At 35.7% G+C, this 26902-nt stretch overlaps 1 protein-coding gene across 4 annotated transcripts in view; it reads left to right on the top strand.

Annotated features, from left to right (window-relative positions):
- DACH1 (dachshund family transcription factor 1) overlaps positions 1 to 26902 on the top strand; it is a 352274-nt gene that overhangs the window by 279264 nt on the left and 46108 nt on the right. For all 4 annotated transcript variants that reach the window (XM_064713502.1, XM_064713482.1, XM_064713513.1 and 1 more), the window contains exon 7: positions 23235 to 23386. In XM_064713502.1, coding sequence (XP_064569572.1) covers positions 23235 to 23386 — 152 coding nt within the window. The remainder of the gene's footprint in view (positions 1 to 23234; positions 23387 to 26902) is intronic.

The following is a 26902-nucleotide window of genomic DNA, read 5'->3' on the forward strand; positions in this document are numbered from 1 at the left end:
TGTTAGCTTTAATTTAAGTTTCAATAGAACTTGAAAGGGGATTTAGGAACGTGTAGGCTGCTGTTGTTGGGGGTACATGTCGAAGTTGTAGCTGGAAAGAATGTCCCCAGTGCCTCAGAGCTGGTGAGGAAAAAGAAGTGGCAGGACTGACAGGGAGGCAGAGCAAAGAACTGATGGAGTGAGAGCCAGACCTGAGAGGCAAGAGCTGTCTTCTTCACAACTTCTTCCTTTAATTCAGCGGGAGTTTGTGTAAGTGATTTGGGCAGCACAAAATCAGCTACATGTATCTAAGTGTCTGGCTTTGTGTACTTAAAACCAAAGTCAGAGCCTGCCTTCCTTACCTGAGCAGAACTCTGGTCAAATTTCAATAAATGGTAGACATGAAAGCCTGAAAAAAAGACTTTTCTCCTTTTGTACCAAATAGGTGTATAAACGAAATCAGCTGCATGTTAATAAAGGTTAAAGCAAGAAGAAGTATAACAGCATAGAATAAATAGCCAAATCTTCCCAGCAGAAGCAATGGCATTGCTTGATTTCTCTGCTGTTATTCATACTGCTGTGTTTACTTTAGAGTGCTAGAGAAGTCCCTTATGATTTAAATAAAGTTTGTCATGTTTTACTTCTATCGGCATGTGAATTCTTCAAGGATAAAATATCTGCTAAATTCCTCTGTTTTCTTTCACTCCTGCTTATATGATGAAGCATGATTTGTGGTATTTAATGTAATCAGAGTATCATTAATTTTCTGCTAAAATGTTTCTGCATATGGCCATGCAAAATAAGTATCTACCATACCATCAGTTGCTTAAAGAATCAAGATGAGGATGACAGTGTTTTTCTAAAGAAGATTTCTCTGAATCTTTCCACCCACAGGCTCTGTTGAAGGCAGTAAATAGTCCATTTTTGTTAATGAAGCTTCACTCATACAGCTGGGATTGTTTAATATTTTACGAGTGTTACTTTGTTTTGCTCTCAACGATCTCAGGCAGTTAAGGATTTATGAATCGTGTTTTTCTCAGCCCATCTGCGGTTTCCTATCTTCCCTGGCCTTGAGAATATGTTTAAATTTATTAAAGCGAAGCAAAGGCTCATTATTTCAAAGGAGAGCCAAAGTGACACAGTGAATTGGTTATTAATGGAAAGGCACTGCCATAGGGCGATTGAAATTTAATGATATCCTACAAGAAAAAAATGAGGGTGTCACTTTCCAAAAAGTCATGCTAAATGCCAGCCTTTTTAAGGTCCTGCCGCTAATTTTATGCCTGCACACAGTAATGTTTTCAAAAGCGTTTAGGAAACACGGACCAGTGACTGTACTGATTATCCTTTTCACCTTCTCGCCTGTTCCAAATGGGTTTGTGCAGTGAGCGATTTAATCTCTAAATATAGGGAACGTTAAAAAAAATAACATTGCTGTTTTTCACAAGCTAAGGGCCTTTTGCAATCCTCCAGAGATGGACTTGCAAATATGCTATCTCCATATGCTCACAGTAAGCTCTCAAACTGGCTCATCACCAAAAAAAAAAAAAAAAGGAAAACAAAAAACTTCAATCACTTTATTTCTTCTCCTTCTCTGTCATTCAAGAGATGTTTTATGTACACAGAGTACATTTATCAAAATTTAAGTCACACACGATTAGAGCATACCTAGGAATCTCTGAAATTTCTCAGTTTTCTCCTGATTAGTCTACATTTTCTTTTAGAAGACAGCTCTTGTCTCCTGAAATCTCTTCCACCTGTTTTTGGATTATTCTTAGCTTTTAATATAATGTTCATATAGACTCTGTCACTATGGGGTTTTTTTCAGTTTGAAAGACAAGCTGTGTAATTTCCTGGCAAAATTCAGAGTATTCTTCCAAAGTGTATGTTGAGACTTGGCTTTTTTTGGTTGGTTGGTTTGGTTTTTAAAATTTGAGCTGGTAGTAATTCTCAGACTTCAGAGACCCTATAATGTGGTCTCTAAGTGACTGCTGAAAGAGTTCCAAATGGAAGACGGGGATGAGGGGAAAGGGGACATACCTGTGTTAGGACTGCAGGACCAGGCTGATAGAAACTTGTTGATGGTGCTGGTGCTCAGTGGAGTATTATTGTTTAATGTCCCAGTGCTAGTGATAACTATATGGTTCCTTCCTTCTAGTTGTGTGTTTCAACATATGATTTACTACAACTATAACCATGTTTAAGCACAATTGAGGAACATGGGTTGGGGATAAATCACGGATAACACAAGGTCTGTGTAAATGTCTGGACACAAAATAGCTAGTGATAACCATGTCAAAAAAGCAGGCTTTACATTAAACACCTCACAATGTTAGATGACTGCTCCTTTGTAAAAGTAGAAGAACTGGCGTAGGATTCTCATGCCATGACAACAAAGCTGCTATGGCTACACAAGCTATTGTGTGACCTTCCTCAGTTCTCAGCCATCGGGATGAAGAATCCCCTTCAGTACTTCCCCATAGCTGCTCTCCTAAAATATCAACTCCCCTAGAAGCATACAAATATGCAGCAAAATGAAAAGGGGTAGTAGCATAAAGGGATATTTGGTATCAATCATCCTTGGTTAATACAGAAATGGTAGGAGTCTGTGGTGGAAAAGACATGCTAGGTCACCTAGTTCATCTTCCTGCTGGTGCGGGAAATGTTCCCGACATATATTTTCTAGTGCCCTGTCCAGTCTAGTTTAAATACCTGATGCAACTCATTTATATTTATATTGTAATTTTCTTACAAACATAAATATAAAACCAAACTCCAGACGTTGCCCTTGACAGGCATATTAGTAACAAATCATTTTCTAACCTTGCTTATGGTAAATTTCCAACCATCTGCTGACAGGTAAACAGAAATTTCTTCTTCCTTTTTTTTAGTTCTCAGAATACTTTCCCTTCCCAGTCTCATCAAATGAAATAATAAAAAAACAACAACCTTAATTATAAAATGACAGCATCATGTTGTTTCTAAAAGGAGAAATGTTGCTCTTTCTGGAGGTGTGGATCTGACAAGCATCCCCTACCCCTCCTACATGAAGGGCTAACCTGTGGTCTTTAAAAATACCATCTGCTGTTTGAATGCCCCTGAGGTGGGGGAGTCTGAGGGCAGGAAAGACTGGTAGCCATCTCCCTGCATCTCACATATTAGCAGCCCTAAAAAAAAAAAAAAAAAAAAAGAAAAAAAGTTAAATTAGTGCCAAATTTTGAACTCTTTCTCCTACAGAGCAAAATCCTGAGGCAAGAGCTTCTGGTTTGTTCTGTCTGTAGAAGAGTTGCAGCAGGGAAGAGGTTTTTGCAGACGGGAGCCAGGCGAGGTGACTGAGTCATGGGGAGTGCCATTTCTGAGGGGAAGGTAGCAGACATGGCTTCGCACGCCTCGCTCTCGGGCCCGCGCGTGGGTGCTGGCAGTGCTGCCTGCTCTGCAGCAAGCGAAAGCTGCTTCTGGGAGCGTGGAAACCACTCAGGGACAGGGTCTTGCTCAGATTAGCACACCAGGAGCTGGAGGGGTTACGAGGAAAGTCAGAGTCTGTGCGGTGCTAAGTGTCTTTTTCTCTGGCTTAAATCACTGGAAGGTAGGATCTTCAGACTGGGGGCAAGAATTACTATAGCCAGTGCCATGGCTTCGCAGGGACTTTCTGTTGTCTGGGGTGAGGGGGGAGAAAAGTCAGAAAATAGGGTCGTTAAGACTATCAAACACGGTGTAAACTGAAGCCCTAATAGGATTTGCATACCATTTCAAAGAACACGCTTGGAGAAATGGTGACTCAAGGGCCTGCAAGTTTGGTCCCTCTAAGCTTCCTGTTTTAACTATAAACTTGTCATCCTATAACCTTTCTAACAAAGACATAAACACTTCAGCTACATATATTTTGATTGTTTCATGACAGTTTACTGGAGGCTTAGCAATGACAGATTTCTTCATTGTCTTTTTGCCAAAATTTGTCCTTTAAGTCATTTTTGTTGACTGCCCCTTTTAGCAGCTCACCTCACAATGAGAGAGGAGACAATTAATGGGAGGGTGATTTATCACTGCCAAAAACTGTCAAGGACTTCTGTTGTAGCTGGAGAAAAAGCAATTTCACATTATGGCATTTCATTCCGAATACATTGTATTTACAGCTCACAGTTTTATTTTCAGAGCCTATTATCAGGTGAAACAGTTGCATCTGAAATGTTGTTTGTGACATAGGTGACCTGTTAGGATTTGATAAGTATTTACGCCAGAGCACAAGGGGCTCACACATCTGCTGTTGGCAGAAGCAATGGAAAAAAATAACCTGGAAATGAGGCGTTTGATTTTTCTGGTTCCTACACTCGAGCATCTGTTGCTATAATTAAGTGGCATTCAGTAATTGCAGAGCAATGGTGAAATAAACATATGCATTCTTGCCAGCTTTTAGGATTTGGTGTCCTTACAGTAGGAGAGACAAGCAAAGTGACTTCAGCAAGAACAAAGGGTTCTGTAACAAAGTTTAGCAATTAACTTTGCTATTGCATAAAGAAGAATTTTACAATGAAAAATAAAGAGAGGAAGAAAAAAAATCCAAATTGGCCAGTAGCTTTTATACATTTTAACTGCAAGAGGTAAAGCAGAATATTGAACTGGGAGCATGCTAACATTTTCCTGTTGAATGGAGTTGTATTGGAGTTGTATTTAGAAAATAAAAATTGAGCATGTAATACTAATGAAAAAAATGAGAATGCAAGAAATCTTATACACAGAGATTTTGTAATGAAATGTACTCTTTCATTTTGAAGGGGGAGTTGAGGTCTCTGTGAGGGCCCTTGCTGCCTTGGTTTGCACCTCAGTTGTGGTGTAAATGAAAATAGAACCTGGAGATCTGTTAGTTAAGTTAGCATTAGTTAAGAACCCCAATTAAAACAGGCTTTTAAAATTAATCATTTGAAGGGCATTTATTAAATAATCAGGTGTTTCTTATTCTGTGATGAGATTCAGTATACCTTTTTAGGTTATTTTTTAGAAGTGGGAAGAACTAGGGTAATACAATTTTTTTTCTAAGAGAGGATTTAAGTCAGAACACTGTCTCATCTGATCACAAGTTTTGTGATTGTTATGAGTTTTGCCTTTTAAGAACAGGCTGTCCAACAAGTTATTTCAACAATGGTCCTTGTACTAAAAATAAAAATGAAAATGGATAATTGAATAGCAGAACCCATGTAACCCAACAGATATGTGGCAGATGTAGCATGTTATAAATTCTAAGAACCTAAGAATAGAAAAGAGTGTCTGTCTCTTGCTGTCTGTCGAGGCCAATAAAGAGTAAGCATGAAAAAGAGCTGTTAGTATTGTTTGAGGAGGCCATTCTTATATATGCTTTGGCACTTTCACTTGCATGGTCTGGAGCAAGTTTGGCATTAACTATGCCCCTGCCTTTTTGGCTGGGGGAGTAAGTCAGAGGAGCCACTGTGCAGTGGGTGGTAAAAATCCCAGTAAGTATCTAAATATATGCATAAGTACATACATGCATGCATACACATACATGTATTCACATACACACATGCAGAGAGAGAAAGAGAGATATAACAAATGAAGCAAAGAGAAAAAAAATCTTGTTTCGGGGAGAAAGGATAGGACTGGAAAGTGAATATAGATGATAGCTTTTGCTTCAATTTCCATCACTTGCAGTCATTTCTGCATGGCCACAGAAAGCCATAGCAAGCGGTAAGAGCTTTAAAGAGCTGAAATATCACAGCATCAGGATCTGTGTTGCTTCTTAACATAAATGTCAGAATGCTTTTTTCACTTTACTGTTCAGATAATGAAACTGAATCTGTTAATTCTTTTTGTTTGCAAATGCAAATATTTTGAGGGTAGATGTAGCTTTCCAAACTGATAAAATAGAATACTATTTTTAGCTGCATTTAATTAAATTGAATGCTAATTTCAGTAACTAAATTTTAAAAATTATTATTACAATATACAATTTAATGTTATAATTCTGAAAAAAAATCTCATCAGTCTTGAGGACATTAACATATAAGGGTCTGATTCTAATAAACTTTATATATGCATGAACCTGCTTTTTATTCTGCAAGCGAACTACTGGATTTTGATGTTGTTTGGGAAAACTCATGAAGCAGTATACCTGAACGAGGTGGGAGTCAGGAGATTTAGATTGTTCTTCAGGCTTTGCCAATAACCTGTTGTGTGACTTTGGGCAAAGCACTTCACAACTGTGTGCCTCTGCTTCCCTCTGTTCTTATTTACAGATGAATTCTTTGAGGAAGGAGTTACCCCTTAAGCATTTGCACAGGACTTTAATTTCCTTTTTGTGCCCTAAGCATTAAAAATCAGTATTCTCACATTAAGTATTTCATTTCATTGAGCAAGGTTGGAAGCTTTATATTTTTGATGGAGGTGAGCCCACGGACAGTGGCTGTGAGCCTACTCCTGCCATCCTTGCATTGGCTCCTGTTTCTGAGCCATTTCAGTAGGGAATGTGGCATTAGGACCTCTTATAATCAACATTCTTCTGCCAGCATCCATTCTCAGCCTATTAAAAGAAAAAAGATAGTTGTGAGAACTCTGTCAATAGTGAAAGAACTATTATGTTGTCCACTAAAAACTTAGGAGATGCTATAGGAGTGATTTTAATTGAGATTTTTACAACCATTTGATAACACTGTTTTGATCACCGTATTTAGGGCTGGATTCCAACAGTGGACATAAAACCTCTGACTAATCCACTGAGTCACCCAGTCCCTGTCATATATTGCTTAATGGTCCATGCTGCCAGGAATTATAATAGCTTTCTAGTAATAATTTTTTTTTTTTGAAAGAAACTTTATGGGCACAAAGTCTTATAAAAGTTTAAAGTCAGATTTTTAAAAAGGCAGTGAAAGAAAACTTCCTAGAGCTATGCTAAGCTGCAGATTTTTAAAAAATGTACAATAAATGTGTAGAGTCTTACATATACTGTAAGTTAATGACTAATATTTTAACTTTGGTTGGTTAATGTTTGCAGGGCACTTACAGATGCTAGAATAATCTCTAATGTTTTTGCTCAATCTGCTCTGGAGATGGATGAAATAAATAGTTTAAACTAATTAATGTAACACCAGCTGTTACAAGTGCTTGGCAGACGTCTGTGAGTTTTGATGGGCAGAGAGCGGCTGTTGTACTTGACTTTATTTTAGTACAATGTTGATCACAGTGTAAGCTGGAATAAATGACGAGCCAAAGGAAGGAACAGAGGATGAATCCTGTGTAATGCAAAATAAATATTGCCCTTTTTCTGAAAATATTTTTTGAGGTCAAGGGAGATTTATAGTGGACTTCTATTTAGTCAGAAGTGCTGTGACAACAGCTGTGCTAAGCATGCTCGGTATTAACGTGCTTTACAAAAGCTGCAGAAATATATATAGACATCTATGAAATTTCACATTGCTTTTAGATTTCAAAAAGTGCTAAGGTTTAGTATTAGCACTTTGGCTGCATATTTTATTTCTACCTAGCAATTGCTGTTAGAAAGAATAGATGTTTTAAGACAGGTAGATGAAAAGCAATATTAGATCTAGAAAGTCAATATTTTTGCAAAGACTAAGTTGGATTTCAGTGCTGCTTGTATGTACATGATTGTATTGTAGGTGCTTTTATTTATTTTGCACTCTAAAGGATGAGCATGACTACAGAAACTTTCAAGGTAAAAAGTAGTTATATTAAACTGAACTTGGTATTTTGTGCCATAGCCTCGTTTTATCAGTGTCCAGTCAAAAAAACTCCACAAAATCCTAAACATATATCTGATGAGAATTCATTGTTTTCTGAGTGATTTAATAGGACGTTAAAATATCAAAGTAACTTCTCTTTTAAAGTTAGAAGGTAGAATAATTGTGCTGTGACAGGGGAACGATGGCTGCTATCTCTCTATGTGCCAGCATTAAGATAACAGTGTCATTGTACAGATTGTTACCCTGTGAATATGTCTAATAAGTTATTATAGCGTGCTGAGCAGATGGCAAGTGTGCTCCTGAAAGAATTGATGGATGGGATATGATGTCATCAGTGAGATGACAAGGTTCACAAGGTACTTGACCTCCAAGAATAAGTCCTAACTGGTTAGAATTCTAAATGGTGAACTTCTGTGACACCGGCTAAATGGGAAATATGTGCAATTTGTATTTCTTTATGGTAGTGTTTACCCTCTTCACTGAACTCCACGTAATGGGATTTGGTCCCTGAAGACTTGGAGATATTGTTGGAAGGTTTCACCCTGTAACCTTCAGAGGATTTCAAATACAAATCTATACATCTAAACTTTAACAAAATCCCACTGAATTATATTTATGAATTCAAGTTCTTTGCTTTTCTTACTTTATATGTATGTATAAAGAATTTAATTGAGATGATCAATTAATTTAACATGTACTCCTGAAAGAGGAAGCTGCTGATTCAGTAAGAAAGTACAAAGCATAAGATTACAATTTATACTTTTATAAGAATGTCTTTGAAATTGTGAGCTATACTAACATGACAAAGATTTAGGAGCATCATAATTTTAATTATGACTAGATTCTCCATTTCTAAATTCCATTAAACAAATAAACATTTGATTGTTCTATTTATCTAAAAATGTATCTTCCTTTCTATTACATTCCAAATTATATAGTGGGATCTATACTGTTGAAACACAGGCCACTAAAATAGTCCTCTTAGTTCTTTGTGTGATTCATGGAATGAAGATGGTGCATTCAGAATCCTCAAAATGGGGAATCTTGCTGCTAAAGTTTAGGTGCTGTCCAAGAGCTGCCTCTGATGGATACCTACCTTCTCTTCTTCATTGTGTTGAGAATTTGGTCCTTGTCTAGAGAGTGCTTCTTCCATGGCACACTGGATAATCCAGACAGGGGAATTCTACCCTTCATCTCTTTTAGGCTGTCCCTAAACCCTACTGACCACAAAGTGAGCTCTGTATATCTGCTTTCATGAGCAATTATGCAAATACACAAAAATTATACAAAAATTAGAAGTCTGTTTCTATACGTTGTAAATTGGAAACCGAAACGGAACATGAAAAAGACAATATGTAGAGAACATATGAAAAAAAGAGCTACTGAAACAAAAGGGATAAATGAATACTGAAGCTATATACTATGGAAAGTCAGAGTCAAAAGAGTTTGGGGCCATGTTTTTTAACCCTTGAAATTGATTGATCCTTTTTTTTCCCCCATTTATTTAGCTGTATTTGGCAGTGGTGAAAAACAGGAGGATGGGAGGAAGAGGCATGAACTTAGTAGTTAGCCTTTTTTATTCTTTAATGAAATACTTCTAGTTTCTTAAAATGCTTCGTATTATTTGGCTCCTTTGAAATGAGAAGATAAATTCCTTGTGGAAAACTCTTCTATGTTTTATTGATTGTTTGCAGAGCAAAACATAAATTCTATATACAAAAATAAACTGTGAGAGCGTGTACATGCGTGCTTGTTCTGAATTCTTTATGATATTTATTTTCAACACTGATCTTTCTTTGCGATATTTGAATATTCATGTGACAACCTAGAGGTTATTTACATGAACTGAAACAAGAGGAAACCAGATGAAAGCCCTATAAATCCTGTGAATAAGAACCATATATTATCATTTTTATATTTCCTAATGTTCTGAGTTGCAAGTAAGTAAAATTTGTTTGTAAAATTTCTACTACTGGGGAATATTGTTACATTTCTTACATCAGATTGTAGGTACAATAAAGCTTTCATAAACATGTTATAAATTGCTCCCATCTTTCCTGTATAAATAAGATGCTGAGGGTTCCTAAATTACTTCAGAATTACAGCAAAGCTTTGAATTAAGTTGTAAACATTAGAACAATGTATCAATTTTAGCATAATTGCTTTGAAAGTACGGATTATGATTTAAAGTTGCTATTTTTTTTTTCATTTGATTTTAAATCCATGTGCCTTGTCATACAACCCTATGCAACTGTTTTACTCATGTTCTGACGTCTTATTCTACGTTTTCAGGAAATGTACAGGCAGTAGAAGGAAAATACTATGACTCTCAGACCACGCTCTCTTCCTTTTACTCTACTAAGAGTAGAGGTATTGTGACTGGAAGAAATAGTAACTTATTCACATGTGACTTATTTACATGTGACTCTCTACACGTGGTTTAGTGTCAATAGAGTTATTCTTTCTCTTGTTTATTGCCTGTTCATTTATGCAGTAAGAGAGCAGTAGCCTCATCAAAACTTGCTATTAGTAGGGCAGCACAGAGCTGAATCTTGAAATAAATGCTTTCACTATCTATAGCATGCATCCTTTGTTAGTAGGTGGGTCCAAGGGAGTTGGTTCCATTCTGGTAAGGTATTATTAAAGACTAGTAGTGAAATGTCAGTATTAATGTGTACTAGTTTGTTAACATAATTAAATAATAGTTTGTCAAAATATTTAAAGTTATTAGATGACTTTATAAAACAATTTGATAAATTTTACATTTGACTTCTCAGGTTTTTAATAGAACTGAAAAAAAAAAGATTGCAAATCTATTACTCTGTTGTCATAGGTTTACTGGTTATGTGACTAAAGAAGTTTCAGGAGCCAACTGTTTTCTGCTCAGTCTGATCAGTTCATATATGTCTGCATGTGCTAGAGAAATGTAAAATATTAATAGAAGGTCAAGGAGTGTTCACTGAGCTCTCTTTGCCATATGGCCCCTATGGAGGATTGAAGGCCCTGGCTAGCTTAAGCCTGCCATATGGGCCTGGTGGAAAAAGGTAGGTTTCACACACAGAGCAAACTTACCATATGGACTGGGTGGAGCACTCAAAACTCTAAACATTTCTTGTACACCAGGGCCTTTTACACAGAAGAATGTAAAAACATACATAATACATTACACACAAAATCCATTGAAAAATGGATCAATTGTTTAGGTTTATATAATGCTTTCAAGCAGTGACCAAAACTATATAAATAATCAGGGCTTATTTTGAAATAGTAAAGAGGACAATCAATCATTTACAACTGACTTTTTTACTTAGCATTTAACATCTGTTGTATAATGGGACTGTCCATTGCCACCCTTAATGCTGTACAAAGACAGAACATCCAAAAATAGTGATAGGGTTAAAGCAGTTTCTCTGAATACGTTCCCTTGGGTTTCTTTTCCGTCCTGTTCTTAACCTGAAAAACAAATTTAGCACACTGTGCAAGAATTGTGAGGCAAGTCCTGGACTTAGAAATGTCTTCTGTACTCTTAATCTTTTGAGGAATTGAAATTAAGCATAGGATAAGGTCATTGTTTCAACTTTTGTCCCTCTGTGAAGAGTGTGATGTTGCATAGTGGTTTCTTCTTTATAGACAAAAGACATAGTAAAGCAGGACAGAAAAATCTTTCAAACCACTGGACCTAATGTTGACCTTTCCTACATGTTTGCATGTTCCCATGCAAACATGTCTTTATTTTCTTTAGTTTTATTTGGTTGATTGGTTGGTTGATTGGTTTGGTTGGGTTGAGACTTTTGGCAAAAAAAAAGCAAAAATCCAATCAGGACCACTTCAGCTATGATTTCATCAAAATACAGTAAAAAAAGAGCATAAATTAAAGATTTATTTTTAAAATCTTATTTTCTTTTTTTCTTACCTGTTTTAATAATGATTCAGATCTTCTTTTCACAGTTTTATATGAGAAAATGAGTTTTATATGTGAGAATGAATAAGGAGAAAAGAAGTCAAGATCTGTTTTATTCTGTAAACAGAGAGGTAATCTAGACTGACTTTTCCCTTCAGATTTCTGTCACAGTCTTTTCCTTTTCTCTAATTGCATTTTTTTCTTGTCTGGTCCTGCAATTTCAACAAGCAAACTAATTTCTTCATCTCTTGAAAGGGGAAGAAACTATGAAACAAAGAGACTTTAGAATCAATCAGTGCTACTGAGGAAAGTGTTTGAGAGGTAAGAAGAAAGTGCAGGAAGTAGTAGAATCAGCTGAGTTGTGCAACAGCTAGGACAAAGAGAAGACAAAGACAGTTATCATGAAAATAAAGAATTTGGATTTTACCTTTTGAACTCATTGTGCTAAATATTTTCTAATTGTACTAGAATTTGGTATGCAACCAGCTTTCATCAGTAGCACTGACTTCCTTTTCAAAATCTGAACAAAAAAAAATCACTAAGTTGCTGTCTCAGTCTTCTGGGTGCAGGAGTTCACAAAACCATGCAGGGTGGTCATTTCCTGATGTGGCTCTTGGATTTTTTTTTTACTAGACAGGCTAAAAGCCAACCTGTTATCGGGATACAGAATAAAAGTATTATCCTTAAATATATAATGATATCATCAGGTTGAGATAATAAAGCTTGTGCAGTCTGTTTCAGTTTGTTTAGACAGTAACTGTTTTCACAGTACAATATTGCTAAAGATCTTTTGACTTCTGTTTTGTTTATTTGCAATTATCGCATACATAAATTTTGTAAAGTCTTAGAGAACCTTTGAACTGGTCTTGGGATTTGTGTTTTATTTGTGTTACATAACATTTATAATTGCTTCAGGATTAAAATAAAGAATTTTTCAATTACATTATTGGCATAAACATTGAAACAGTTACAGAAGTTTTGAAACAAAATTAGGAAGAAGAGCTGGCCCTATAGTGGAGATGCAAGGCATATTTCCTTGATATTATGATATGATGCTGAAAAAAGACTGAACAAAATATTTAATTTGCATGAAGGTTTTAAACTGGATCCAAAAAAAGATTTTAATTTACTGGCAAGTGTGTGGCATGCTTGCTGTATAGGATACTTTAATTTTCTGTAGCTAATGTAGACCAAACTGATGTTACATGATGACTCCAAACTATTTTTTATCTTAAATCAGTGCTGAATGTGACTCATAATGCATAAATACATAAAGGATTTTTTTTTTGTGTTCTCTAATATGTATTCTGATATATTAGCATAAATTACATATTCCAAGACATGAAAACATATGCAGGCCAAATCTCACTTTAAAGTGGATGCCTGAAATGGAGCAGAAAACATTAGAGATAGAACTTCTACATTATTCTATCAGTGAGCATCAAGCTAGTGAATGCCATAGAAATCTCACTAATGGACATGTTCTGGCAGCTTGTTGCAGATGTTTGATGAATGAATTGCAAGAGAAATCATATCAGATGTAAAATGCCTTTTCATTCTGAATTTTGTTTCTGAGCACTCTGGGGTTTAGGAGTTTTGTTTGTTTATTATTATGGATTTCTGTGAAAATCAGATATTAGGATATAATGTATAGCCAATGGTTTGAGAAATGTGGCTATAATATTGTAAAGGATTGTTTCTGATGCTGTAAACTATGAAGCTCATATTGAACTCCCAAAGGCAGACAGCCAAATTTCTATTAGGATATCATAACCATATAATCCAAACTGTGTACATCGATTATTGTCTACAACATTTGCATCTGAGTACTGGAACCATTCCATAGACAGAAGCATTAAGGGTGTTTATTATATCTGCTACAAAAAATATTGTGCAGTAATTTGGAAAAAGTGAGTTAAATATACTATTTTATGCAAAAGTTGATGTTTCAGCTGCAAAAAGGAAGCCTCTGCTTCATGATATTGAGACAGCTCACTCCTTTTGTACCCTTCCTGGTGAGAGTTTGTCAAAACAGGATGCTTCACATCCTTCTGTTTTCAGTAACACTTGGTGTATTAGGTGTGAAGAGAGTTAAGACCTGGAGTTACTAGATCACATATTCCTGTAAAAAGTGTGTGTTTCCATTTGTGTGCCCAGGCAAAGATTGGACACTCTGCTGAACTTCTGATGCTGGAACACCTGTTCCCTTAACCTCTCAGAAGGCTGACGGCAGGCCTGGACCAGCACCATCCCTTCAGTACTTTGTTTTCAAAGCATAGCTCCTTCCCCTGCATTTCCAAAGCATTTGAAGCTTTTCACTGTGTGTTCACAAATTCCTGAACCTATTGCCCAGTAGCCCCATACAGCTGTGTCAGCTGAGTCCATCTGATTTGGTTCCTGATTATTTTATTTTACTGGCATCTTTGGCACTAATACATACAGGGCAGGAATTTTGGCAAGCCAAAATCTCAGGAACAGCTTTCCTTAACATGTTTCTGTTTTGTTTGTTGTGCATTTTAAGCTGGTCATCTTATTCACTGGTCCTTGTGTTATAAGTCCAAATATTAGAGGTAATTACTAGTATACCTTTTGTTAAAGATGTTATTAAAATTAAGGGCAGTTAATATGATCATGCAGGAAAATGAAGAGAATATGAGTGTATATGATTTTTTTGTTTTGTTTTTTTTTTTCTGCAAAAAGCAGTGTTCCTGGACATTTTATGTATTTATCAAAATATGAGATTTCTCATTTTCATGAAAAGAAACATGAGAGTATTCTGTAAGAATATTCACTTAAACAAAGCAGTTATATTAATCAATATATCCAATTTTACATGTTCTGACCAGATAAACATTTTTCTGCTGGGACAGATGAGCAGTATAAGTTGCCATAAATGAGAAGTGTTTAAACCTCTTTTGCCTTCTCTGTTGAACTTCTCTGACATTTATTTGTGAACTGCAGTACTGCTGACTTCTGTGCTGCCACTTTACACCAGATGCCAAGCATGCTTGGTCAACCTCATCTGCTTGCCAGCACTCTGGGGATGAGGGTACGGGACAGGTTATGAGTTGCTGAATGAATGACAGCTGACGAGTGTTGCTCAGTCATTACCATATATTCATTTTCTTTTTGGGCATCTGATTCATGCTGTCAGCAGATTACCAAGAACATGTGCCATGTGACAAGGTAGCAGGAGCATTAATACTCAGGCCCCCATAATTGCAACATGGCTAGATATGGACTGCTTGAAAACACTGGCTTTCTGTTTTTTTCCTGAAGAGGATGAATATTAGAAATATTAACTGAACATAGACCAAGGAAAGTAGTGTGAATACAATGCAGTTCCAGGAATTAACATAAACCCTTCATCTTCAGAGAATTACAAGTTACCAGCTGTGCTCTTATAAAAAACTTCCTTCTTACTACTGTTACATTTACAAAAAAAGAGTGCTGTTATTTTAGACGACAATGAAAAAAATGCTAATATTGTTGATATTCCTTATTTTTAAATCACCTTAAATCCCCCAATAATAGACGCTTTTCAACTTTGATGAAACATGTCCGGAGGATTATTAATACAAATCATGTGGCCGTTGAAATGATCCAATAAAATCTAGCAAAATGCAATTGTTATATTGTCTATAATGTTCTTTTCTGCATTTTGCAGTAGCCATATGGAGGCAGTTACAGGGAGGAATGGGCAGCACAAAAATAAGTATGCATACTGTGGATGCATTGCCTTGTGTATTGCTTTTATCAGTTGAGTTGTGCATATTTATGTCCATAATTTTGAAAATGTGAGGTTTGGTTTACAATACATTCATTATGCAGCCCTAAAGTCCAGTCCCTAATTTGAAGTTTGATGTTAATCAGGAATTTAGCTTAGACTGAAAATACTTGCCTTGATCATTTGATTCAGCATATATTAGGAAAGCTGGAGATGTGATCAGGGAGCCAGCACAATAAAGAGATTAAATAGCTGGTTTTGTCAATGTTGGGGTTTGATGTCCTAACCAAATATCCCTTTACTGCATAGATGATCGTGGTCACCCCTCAAGGCAACTTTGGAAGAAGCTGAGAAGGAGGACTCTTGTGAACCCATAGGGAAACACATTTGCAGAGCCCTCTGTGTGCATATAGGCATCTAAGCAGTTCTCATAGAATTACTACAAAGCTGACAAACATTCTTCTTAGCACTCTGCTGCCTGGCTGGTGGAGTGGAGTTAGCAGAGTACTAATTGGGATGTTTGACATAAACCAGGAAAATACATTTATATTTTTACAGCGCCCAAAGCACAGATGGCCATACCCTGCATCTGATTCTTGCCATTATCATATAAGGATCTTTGAAAAAGAAATAATGGGTATAGTTCTTACAATTAAAAACTGCAGGTCATAAAATTATAAAATGCCTTCTTTTTATACTAATATATTGTGAAAATGTAATAAAAATATTTAGAATAGCTTTTTAACAACCATGTCATCTTTTAACAATAATTTCATCTTTACAAATTTAGAGTTAAATTCTTAATTTCTTCAGAGTTAATGATTGTTACTGTCAGGTGTTGAAGCTATATGTGTTTTATGGTACATACAGAATCATTCCTGACTATCCCATTCCTTCTTTTTTTGTGATCAATCATTAAAAAATTGTGTGAAAAAAATCTGTGAGTAAACAGGATACTTTTTATTATGGGGACAGAGAAACCATGTAATTTTTGTTTTGCCTGTTATGTGTTATGATGCCAAAGTACACAGAACAGAAATACCATTGGCATTTTAACATTCCATTCTATGGTAAAATATGTTTGTTTAAAAATAGGAATGATAATTTTTTTCTAGAATATTGTGAAATCCTTAGAATAAATAAATAAGCCAATACTGGCTGACCCAGCCCTAATCAGTAATAGGCTGCAAAATAAGATAAAGGTTATTAAAATAATCCTTTTATTGAAAGAGAAAATTAGATAAGTTGTGCTGATTGACTCTGAGGCCCTCCTAGGGACATGTAAAATGAAGAATAAACTCAACTTGATCTAGTCCAAAAAGCCTGAAGAAATCCTCACAGCTGGAACATCACCACTAATTACATTTTTGCTTTTTGAATATCTATTACCAGCTCTTTCCATTCATTTTTAGTCATGCTGTACCCATAATTCCTTAACAAATTAAAATATGCAATCTTTAGAGAATGTTTTTTATATATTTGCTTTGACAGCTGTAAATGTCACTTACATTCAACTAAAATTCTTGAAATACCACAAGAATTATTTGTGTAAAATCTGTTGTATGTGAAAAACAACAGTTTAGCTGTTTTGTTTATTTCTTGTTGAGTCAATATAAATTTCTTGCTCCTGGGCAGTCTTTCTCCTCTCCTCCTTCACCTCATAATCCCACTCCTATTATTCCTTTCCAAAGCGTTTGGCCACCATGAGTGTCCTTCCCTATAATCTCAACTTTCTCTTTCCTCACTTCTTGATTACTCCCTGCCTTTTGTCAAGTTCTCTCTGTTTCCAGCCCTCCATGTCCTTATTCCAACCAGCAATACATCCCTTTTTTTCCTCCTCTATGCTTATAGGTAAGTTGGCTTACAAGGTATCAGCATAGAAGGGGTACCACTAAACCTTGGAGATAGACTGATCCCAAAAGTTTTGTTCAACTGATTCTCCATCTGCCTCTAATATGCCATTATGGAGGCAACTCCAACTGCAGTATTCTCAATGATCCTGTGCAGTAGTGAAGAATGATGTGCAGAGATCATCTGTAAATCTGCATGTTCTTTAGAAGGATTAAAGAAATACTGGAAATTTATTAATTGAATTTTTTTCCCCATGAAGGAAAAGCATCCAGTTAGTACATGAAGTTTTCAGTGGTTAAAATCTCAGAGAATTGTCAGGAAATATGAGTCTTACTGTTGGCAAGAAAGTCCTGCCAACCTGAACCTACCTCCAAAGTGGACACATAAAATGAAGTTATTATGTCCTTTTCTTCCTGTGTAGTTCTTTACATCAAGGGAAGGTGCACATATTTGGAAGCCATGCCACTTGGGAAAATGGGCCACAATGACAGACTTGATACAAAGATGGATGGGTTCTGTAAGACCTACTTGCACAAATATATGCAACTGCACCAGGTGCAAAGCCAATTTCTGTAACATAGACATTCAAGAAACTTAATAGCTGTGATCCTTTCCATGTAGGTTTTTAATTTTTAGTCATATTTCATTATAAGAGAGCTGCTACTCCCAAAGTCCTTAGGCAAACATGCCAATCCAAGAAGCAGAACTCAGTGGACAGCATTTGCAATGGTATTATTTACTGTGAGAGCACCAGCCTCTTTGAAGTGTTACAGAAGCATTGACTGGTCAGTCAGTCTATTTGAATATTTGATATTCCTTCCTGATTTCCAGCTGCAAATGTTTTAATTTTAGAGTATTTGGGTGTCCTGGAGAACTGTTGTTTGTATAAAAATAAGTAGAATAAATTGTAGATTAAAATTATCTACAAATAAATTGTAGATTAAAAAAAATATAAAAGAAGTTTATATGTGTAACTCTTATAAAATATATATACATATAACTCTTTTGATATATTTATAAGAGTTTTATAGAAGTTTCAGTACATTCCTTTTATAGTTGGTAACATCCTTCACAGTCATCTTGCATTGGCCCCAGTTACATGTGGGGTTAATCTTGAAAGACGAAATCTATAAAGCAGCCAAATTGTATGGAAACTGGTCAAGAGGATTTTATTTATTTGTTCATTTCTTTCTTTGTTTTTATCTGCCTGAAACTATTAAATATTTCAATTGAGATTATGGGACCCCTTGTTCTTTTGCATTAATATAAATCAAGAATTACGCATCAATTAAAACAGAAAAGTTTCTCACACTTGAAACATCTAACAGCGACAAAGAGTGAAATATAAAGCTTTGTCCTAAAGAGTGTTTGACAACATAAACCAAAATAATACTAAGCCAAATGGAATAGATTGTTTCTACATTGTAGAAAAATGTATGCACCAGATTTATAGTAATAAAAAGTGGAATCAGAATCCTCTTTCATCATTCAAATGGTAAGAGTGAGCCTATGTTAGGAACAAATACGTGTGGAATATTTTGCAGAGAACAGAAAGCCTCAAGATGCATTGCAAAAAAAGCATGACATGATTACAGAATGGCAGGAATCTGTATAGAGTTTTTTTCAGCCAGCTATTATTGCTTGCTTTCAAATCCTGGCAATATCAATATTTTCCAGTTTGATTGGTGACTAGTCTGAACTTATCCTACTTGCTTTTAAGAACAAAGACAAGAGAATGGCTACCTCTATTCATCTATTATTGTTTAAATAGCTGTCACAGCTTCCAGGATGTCTGTTTCCATGTTATCTGGTGAAAGAATAAAACAGAATGGCAACAAACCAAATACAGTGAAATATGTTTGTTGTATTTGGCCCAAACCAGCTGCTGTTTACAGATAAAATCTGGTTTGAACAAAACCAGGTGAATTTTAGAAATTGAGGAACAATGGATAGAGTGATTGTAGCATTTACAAATATTTTAAAGATACGTGTCACATTCAGACTTGCCTATTATGGTGATTTAGTTCATATGTCAAGACACATATTCATCTCTGCCTGGATACTGTAGAGGCTTGGCTAACAGCTTGTCCTATCCTTGTTTATTTGTTAATTTATAACATCTCAGTTCCCAGCACAAACCAAGGCAGGCCCGGACACTTCTTTGTTCTGCCTTGTTCTTTCTTTTTTTCCCCCTCTTTCTTTTCATTGTTGTGCTCCCCACTCTGACAATGCAGTTGTAGATTGACCCTATTTCCCCTTTTGCCCTGACTTCTCTTCTAACGCTTCCTTTGATGTGTTTAGACTGAAAATACCAAATCTCTGTTTCCCAGCAAGGGCTCATCATTTTGCAGCATTGCCCTGCCAGTAGTGTAAGAGGAGCATTAGTAGTGCCTTTGCAGCGGTTTAAAAGATGTTAGGCTAATGATTATTTGGAAACAAAAGATATCTCATCCCTTAGAGAGAAGAGGACTTTTGCAGGAATTAAGTATTTAAAAAATTTTTAAAAACAAGAGGTCATATAATTTTGCTACTAAGATATGTGGTTATGTTTTAATTGGCTGTGTTTACTGTGTGTTTTTTCTTAAAAATGTGGTTTTGTAAGATTCCCTCAATCATCGCTTATCTCACATCCACAAATATCCACACTTCCTGTGTATAATATGTACATTTGCTGTGTTTCAAACATACTCACACTCAAAGTTTATTTCACATGGGACATCAAGAAAACAAAGTCACATTAGTCTGACTTTTTTTCTGAGTTGATATTTCATTAAAACGAGTTCAGAGTAAGTTCATCTCTCTAGTCCTACCCTTCAGTGTAAATTTGTTTCTGTTATTTATTATAACATAATGATTTGGATGTTACTTTGAATTCATATCATTCTACTTTTTTTTGAGTTTCTTTACCTATTGCAAAACAATGCCACACATTGTTAAAAAATCTTTGCAAACTTCATGTGTTGAGCATGCACAGAGTACAGCAAGCATAACATTAAATAAATTGTAAAGTAGTAATACAGTAAAAAAATTGATCTCTTGCATAAATTATATTACAAGGTCTGTGTTAGGAGCTCTCTGTATCTCAGCCATTGCATGGAAGAGCAGTTTTTGAGTTAATTAAGGCTTACAGAGCTTTTAAGTGGGTCAGTTTTATCTAGTATATCTTAAAATATTTTGACAATTTCAGACCTAAAATATCAGTAAGATTCCAAGTAGCCTTAGAAAGAAGGGGGTCATTGATCCATTTTCCTGGCAAACCTAGAGGAAAATGATGTCTTTTCAGTTTCCTTTCTCATTTATATGAATCAACTTCACCATGCCATGCTAGTGATTCGACTCTTTTCTGCTGTATCATGCAAGAGCAATACCTTCACTGCAACTACTGATACAAAGAAATCTCTACCCAAAAATACTTAAGGATGTAACATGGAAGAGGCTTTTTTTTTTTTTTTTTGGCTTCTTAATTTTGGGTAGAAATCATTTGGGGAAGCCATATTTTCACTAGAGGAAAAAAGTTTGCAGCTATAAAATATTTTTATGGACTGTTTATAAATATATTGTCTAACTAGTTTTGTTTAAGTTTTGGCTTATTACTTTTGATTAATGAAAGCCAAACAATTCTGGCAGCAGTTTGGAATAAACCATTTGCTAATGATTCTTCACACTAGAATGGGAGTGGAGAAGTTGAGCTAAGCTAGTTTTCAATACCAGGAATATATAATTTATTTTTTCTAATGATGTGGTGAATATTTCTATAATATTTTAAAATTGGAAAGAAAATGCTCATATTTAGGGCCAAATTTTAGTATGTTACTACAAAGTTACTACAGAGCTGTTCATGCTGCTGTGGGGGTCACATGAGTACAGAGGATACATCCACATAGTATGTTTTTCAGAGCCTGCTTTGAACCTCAGGTAGATAGGAAATGGTTCAGAGATCTAGAGCCAGTTTTTTTCTCAGCACTCTGTAACATGACTGGAAAATTTAAATATAGCTGAAAAACCCCTTTATGACTCTGAAAGGTCTGAAGCTTTCCTTAGTCAACATTATTAATTCCTTTCAGTAACTTCAAATTGGAAAACTTTAGAATGATGACTTTATGAGAAAGCAGTAATTGTGGCATGAATTGTGACAAACGGAGCATAAGGAGCAGTCTTACTCCTTGTGTAGCCTGTCCTCAGCCTGAGACAGAGGGAAGTAGAAAGAACAGCCCAGTATAGGATCTCCCCAAGAGATCTTGCCATCTGAGCAGTCATGTTAGGTTTCTCTTACAGTAAACAGGCAGAAATCTTCTAGAGAAAGATTTGCCTCTTCCTGCAGTTGATGCCTGTGAGCGTTCAGATGGACCTTGAAGTGGCATCTGCTTCTTTCCACTGGCTATAAAAGACCTGAGTGGTACCAGCCCAGCAGCAGATGTCCAAATGCCTGTTTGGGTAGTTCTGTGGAAGGACATGGTAGGAAAAGCTCTTCCTTTAGCACTGTAAATACTGGCCAGCATGACAGAACTGGTGAGGAGATGGGACAAGAAATCTGCGTCTGAATGTGGTTAATAGAGGTTGCTTCCATTTGTAGGAATGGTGATGGGGACTGTTGGAATGAACTGGGACTTTGGGTTATGAATGTCTCATCCTGTGGTCATCAACACTCTAGCCTTTTGATACTGCAGATTTCAATTTTCATGGTCCTAGACTATGTCCATTTAAGACAATACTACATTCAGTCCAAGAGAGAGCTCTTTTTGGCAACCAGGATCAACTTTTAGATACAATTTTAATGTACCTGATAAAGTAAATAGAGAAGTACATACATTATTGAAACTATAATTGAATAAATAAATAAAGATAAATCTGACAACCCCAAAAGGTATATAACTTACAATAGTCAAAGCCAAAATGGAAGGAAGTGAGTCTGATAAACTCCTTTGTAGTCATACAGCTGTGCAGAATCTGCATGAAACCTGGGGTACATTCTGATGTCCTTGCATTGTGCTGAGATACATCAATATGTGTCAGTTAATGACTGAGCCCTTGGTAAGAAGAGTATGTATAGATACATGTATCTATATCTATATATATATATATATATGTATAGATAGTTTTCCTTTTGAAGAATTCAGATTAACATCTGGTGCAAAGAAATTGGCCTAAATTTCTATGTCATATCAGCAGTAGCCTAAAAATATTCCAGAAAGTAAAAAAAAAAAAAAAAAAAAACAAAAAAAAAATTGAAAAAAACCCACAAATGAGGTTATTGAAGTTTCTATTAACTGGGGGGGGGGGGGGGGGGTATTTTTTTTCCACTTCTTAATCTGTTCACAGATTATCTGTGAAACTTTAATCTTAGAAGTCTTCAAGCTGTGCAAGTTTTTCCCGTTGTGGTGTCAGAAGCAATCAGATCTGATTTTTACAAAGATCCCGCTAAGGAGTTCAGCGCTAATTGTTAGAAGATGTCCATGCTTAAAAAAAAATTAGGCCAGTGATTGTTACGATGCTATTAATTTCATGTACTTTTTAGAGCATATTTTAATTGTGGAAATCAGGTGTATTTTCTTGATGAAAAATGTATTGAGGAGCTTTTCTTGGTGTTGCAAAATCAGCTGAGCTGTAAGTGAAACCATTAAGAGCGGGAAGGGTTAATTGTATGGGAAGCCTTGTATTCAAATACTTCTCATATACAAAATATATGTCATGCTAGAAAATATTCTATTGTCAATCCAAATACAACACAAACTAAAATGAGATAATTGGGAAGGTGCCCATAAAGTCAGCCTGAATATATTATCACAAGTATATGTGAGATAATATTTGTTTTAAAAAGATTCTATGGCACTGTAAACTCAGTCTCATTAGAGACTGCATTTAAAAGGCTTATAAAGTTACTCATTAATGTTATCTTGTTGTATCTCCACAGCTTTTTCATTAAAGAAAATTCAGCAGAAAGCATTTTCTCCTGATAGCAGGAACCAATTTGCAATAAATGTTCTGGAAACCACTAGGGAAGCCATTACTGAGGTCTAATAAAAACAGACAAGCGTAACTTGTTCTATATTTTTGTTTCAATCACATACAGATGAGACCCCGCTCTCCACACCAACCGCAAGAGACAGCCTTGACAAACTTTCTCTAACTGGGCATGGGCAACCACTACCTCCGGGTTTTCCATCTCCTTTTCTATTCCCTGATGGATTGTCCTCCATAGAGACCCTTCTGACTAACATCCAGGTAGGCCTTTTTGTAGATCGGCTTAAAGGGATGGAGACGAGCCAGTTTTGTCTAAATTAATGAAACCATTCCAGCTTAATCAGTTCATAAGATTATTTGGATCAACTAATTTACTGAAACTTTCCTGTAATTTATGTTTTAAAGGAACCACAGCAAACAAATGAATTTAGAAGCTGTCAGATACAGTACATAAAAACTCAGATTGTATATTAAACCGCAGCAGAAAATTCAATGTGAATTACATTGGTGTGTTTAACAACATTTGTCTTCAATGCTCTTTTTATTACAGGCTAATGAAATGTATCTCACTGTTTAACTTTATCTCATTTACTAAATAGAGAAAGAGTTCTTTAATAAATAGTTATTTCAAATTGCTAGAGTGGCATGGTGGAAATGATATTTAAAGCTATTTGAAATGTGTCTCCCATAAAAGCATTTACAAAAGCACTTATAAATAAGCTCATTTCACTTAAAGTACTGTCTTCAAAGAATTGACTTCAAAGGGTATTACCAAATTTTATACAGATTTCCTATTTGGTAGTCACAAAGTCTGCTGTGTGTACAGTAAAACCGTGTTCAAATATTATTTATAGTATACACTATGTATAGCTTGAAGCCAAATTGTTAGTGTTTCATATTAGAATTAAGGAATTTTTTTTGTCAACAAATTCTGTTATCTTGTGTTCCCCATATGCAGTTTTACAACAATATGGTTGTATATGGCATGCAGAAGCAAAATGATAGTGCCAGAAATTATACAGCCGTATTGCATATTCCAGAGAAGCCTTGTCTGGGCAGCTACCAACTTCCAATTTGTCACCATATATTTTCTGCTCATGCCTGCAAACACATAAAATCAATTGTATTCTATCCAGCAAAGGATATGACGGAGCAGGGCCATATCCTGCTCACTTAACTGTCTGAAGCAATCTCATCAAAGTTTATGGCACTTCGGAATCATTTTATGAAAAGTATATGACCCATTAATTAGTTGTGTTTTGAGGTCTAATAATGGAAAAATACTGCTATTTAAGAAGTAAATATTACCATCTCAGCCTGGTCTGAAAAAGCATATTTATGATTACTTTTTGCAATTCTGAGACTTAGCATCTTAAATATTTAAACCATGAACCAAGATAACTTGCTAGCAGCATTCTTGTACCATATCTGCTGCAATCTGTAAAGATTGTATTTTTTTCTTAAAGCAGAAATACAGTTAGTAAATTTTTAGCTGTGCATACATGTACAGAAAAGTTCCTAGTAATTATTTTGACAAATGTTTGCACTCAATGTCTCTAGACAGCAACCTAATGAGCAAAGCATTCAGCATCAACAGGTTAGCTAATCTCGTGATTGAATATGAGGGTGCTGCACTACTTCAAGATAAATGACCGGGATTAATTTGCCAAGAATGCATTCAGTTTTGTTTTACAGAAAATGTGAATGTGAAATTCAGTCATTACTTTTTTTTTTTAATACTCTAATCTTACCTCAAATGAAAAGACAACATCATAAACAAACCAGAAACGTTTTTATGCCTTCTCTTGTAGCACTTTTGAATGTCCTGCTCCGTACCTTGAGATTCCATATCATGACAAATCATCTATTAGTGGAAAGTGGTGGGACATAAGTCCTTCAGGATTTTTTCAGTATGTTCCCACATCACAATACATGTTTTTGACAGATTTCTAGAAATCCTTTTGTAACAGTATATGAAAGGCATTTCCTTCCCTCTCCCCTGCTTCAGGTTTTTTTATTAGGACAACATTAGAAATCCACGTCATAAATAAAAAAAAATAAATAAAATTAGTTGATTTTCCCATCTATGTAGTAAAAGTTGACTTTAACAGCAGTAGAGTATATTACAATATCATATGGACAATAGTGGCATTTTTTTAATCAATGCCATTTAAAATGGTTTCCCTATTGGTATTCATTGCTATTGCAATGAGAGGGGGTTACCCCATGCTCACAAATAAGTTAGATACTGTGATGCTGGCACTTCCAGAAAAGAGCTTTAGGTATTTGATTACAAGTTGAAATTTGTTGATGGCATCTGTGAAAAGAGGCAATTCTGTACCATGGCCCCTGATTGCAATGGAATTTGTGACTTTGCAAGGAAATGCATAAACCATACCTGAAACCCATGAAGCATTTATTACCTGAATTAAAAGGACTCTTTTCACTGAGTCAATGGCTCCTTACTGTCCTTTGGATCTGATGTGTTTTGCATCCCTGTCAGTGGAGATGTGGTTTCCATGGGGAGGTGGAGCAGGGGGATCCCTCACTGTTCTCTTGTTGCAGCAGTGGAGCAGGTCTAACTTCCTCAAACAGATTGCCAATGGCTTCAGGAGGGGATTTGGTAAACTCTGCTCTGTTTTCATCAGGGTCATTCATGCTGAAAATAGGCATGTGTCCTTTCACTGAAAGGGTATATGTCTGCTTGTGAAATGCAAGTCTACATTTTTTGTTGGGTCATGGCCCTGGGGAGCACCCCCAGCAACCACATATTGCACTGGAGGTAGCCTACATTTTCGGGATGTGATCCTTACAGGAACATCCAGGAAAGGAGCTTCTGGCTGCACCAATGTGCATGGACTTGACTGTGCCTGTCTCTGCCATGATCCCCTTCTGTGATGCAGGATCTGGAGGATCAGAATAATGCAGATTTAAAACAGGATTAAAGTATCATATGGGCACTAGGAGCTCTAATTTTCACCTTTGACAGGGTAAAAAGGATCCTAAATCTTGACATTGGGGCAGTGCTTTTTGGGTATGCAAACAAAATTTCTAAACATTTTGTTATTTGAAAACAAATGTGCTTGAAGTCCTGGAGAAGCTGATGAGCTCAGCTGAACTTGTTTCCTAACTGTAATTCTGTTTTAGTAATCTGAGTAATTTTTCAGATGTAACCTTTGAGCAAAAGTGAGTCTCTTTCTTCCATCCTTACTAAAATAAAATGGATAGCCCTGATCATGAATTCATAATTTTAGGCAAATATTAAACTAGCCTATTTGTTTCTGTCACCATTATGTCTTTCTGTATACCATATATATGGAGTTATTTTTACTTCTCCATAAATATTTCTTTAAGCAAAATACAATGCTTAATTTTTAAATTTACAGGGGAGATAATAACAATATACAATACATGAATAACCAGTGTTATCCATTCTGAGGACTACTGAAATACAAATAATAAACTCTAAAAAATTATAATTAAACAAATGCACACATTAAAAAAGGAATAGGATCGGGAATATATTTTCTAATTTGGATTTATATCTGCACATCTGAAAGGAAGAGAAAATAAATTTCCCGAGGGAATTTAAATCAAGTTATATGTCTGTTTTTTCACAAAAAGTATTTGTAGATTTCTTCTGGATTAAATGCTGGAAATCTAAGCACAGTTGCAGGGAGGATGAAGGGTGGGGGAAAGTGAGTCACAGCAAAAGGCTGTGTATATGCTAGTGACAAGGCTAAAGATGTCTCCATACCCCTCACATAAGTTTACCTT

This window comes from Zonotrichia leucophrys, chromosome 1, assembly GCF_028769735.1.
Source record: "Zonotrichia leucophrys gambelii isolate GWCS_2022_RI chromosome 1, RI_Zleu_2.0, whole genome shotgun sequence".
In the NCBI taxonomy this organism is placed as follows: Eukaryota; Metazoa; Chordata; class Aves; order Passeriformes; family Passerellidae; genus Zonotrichia; species Zonotrichia leucophrys.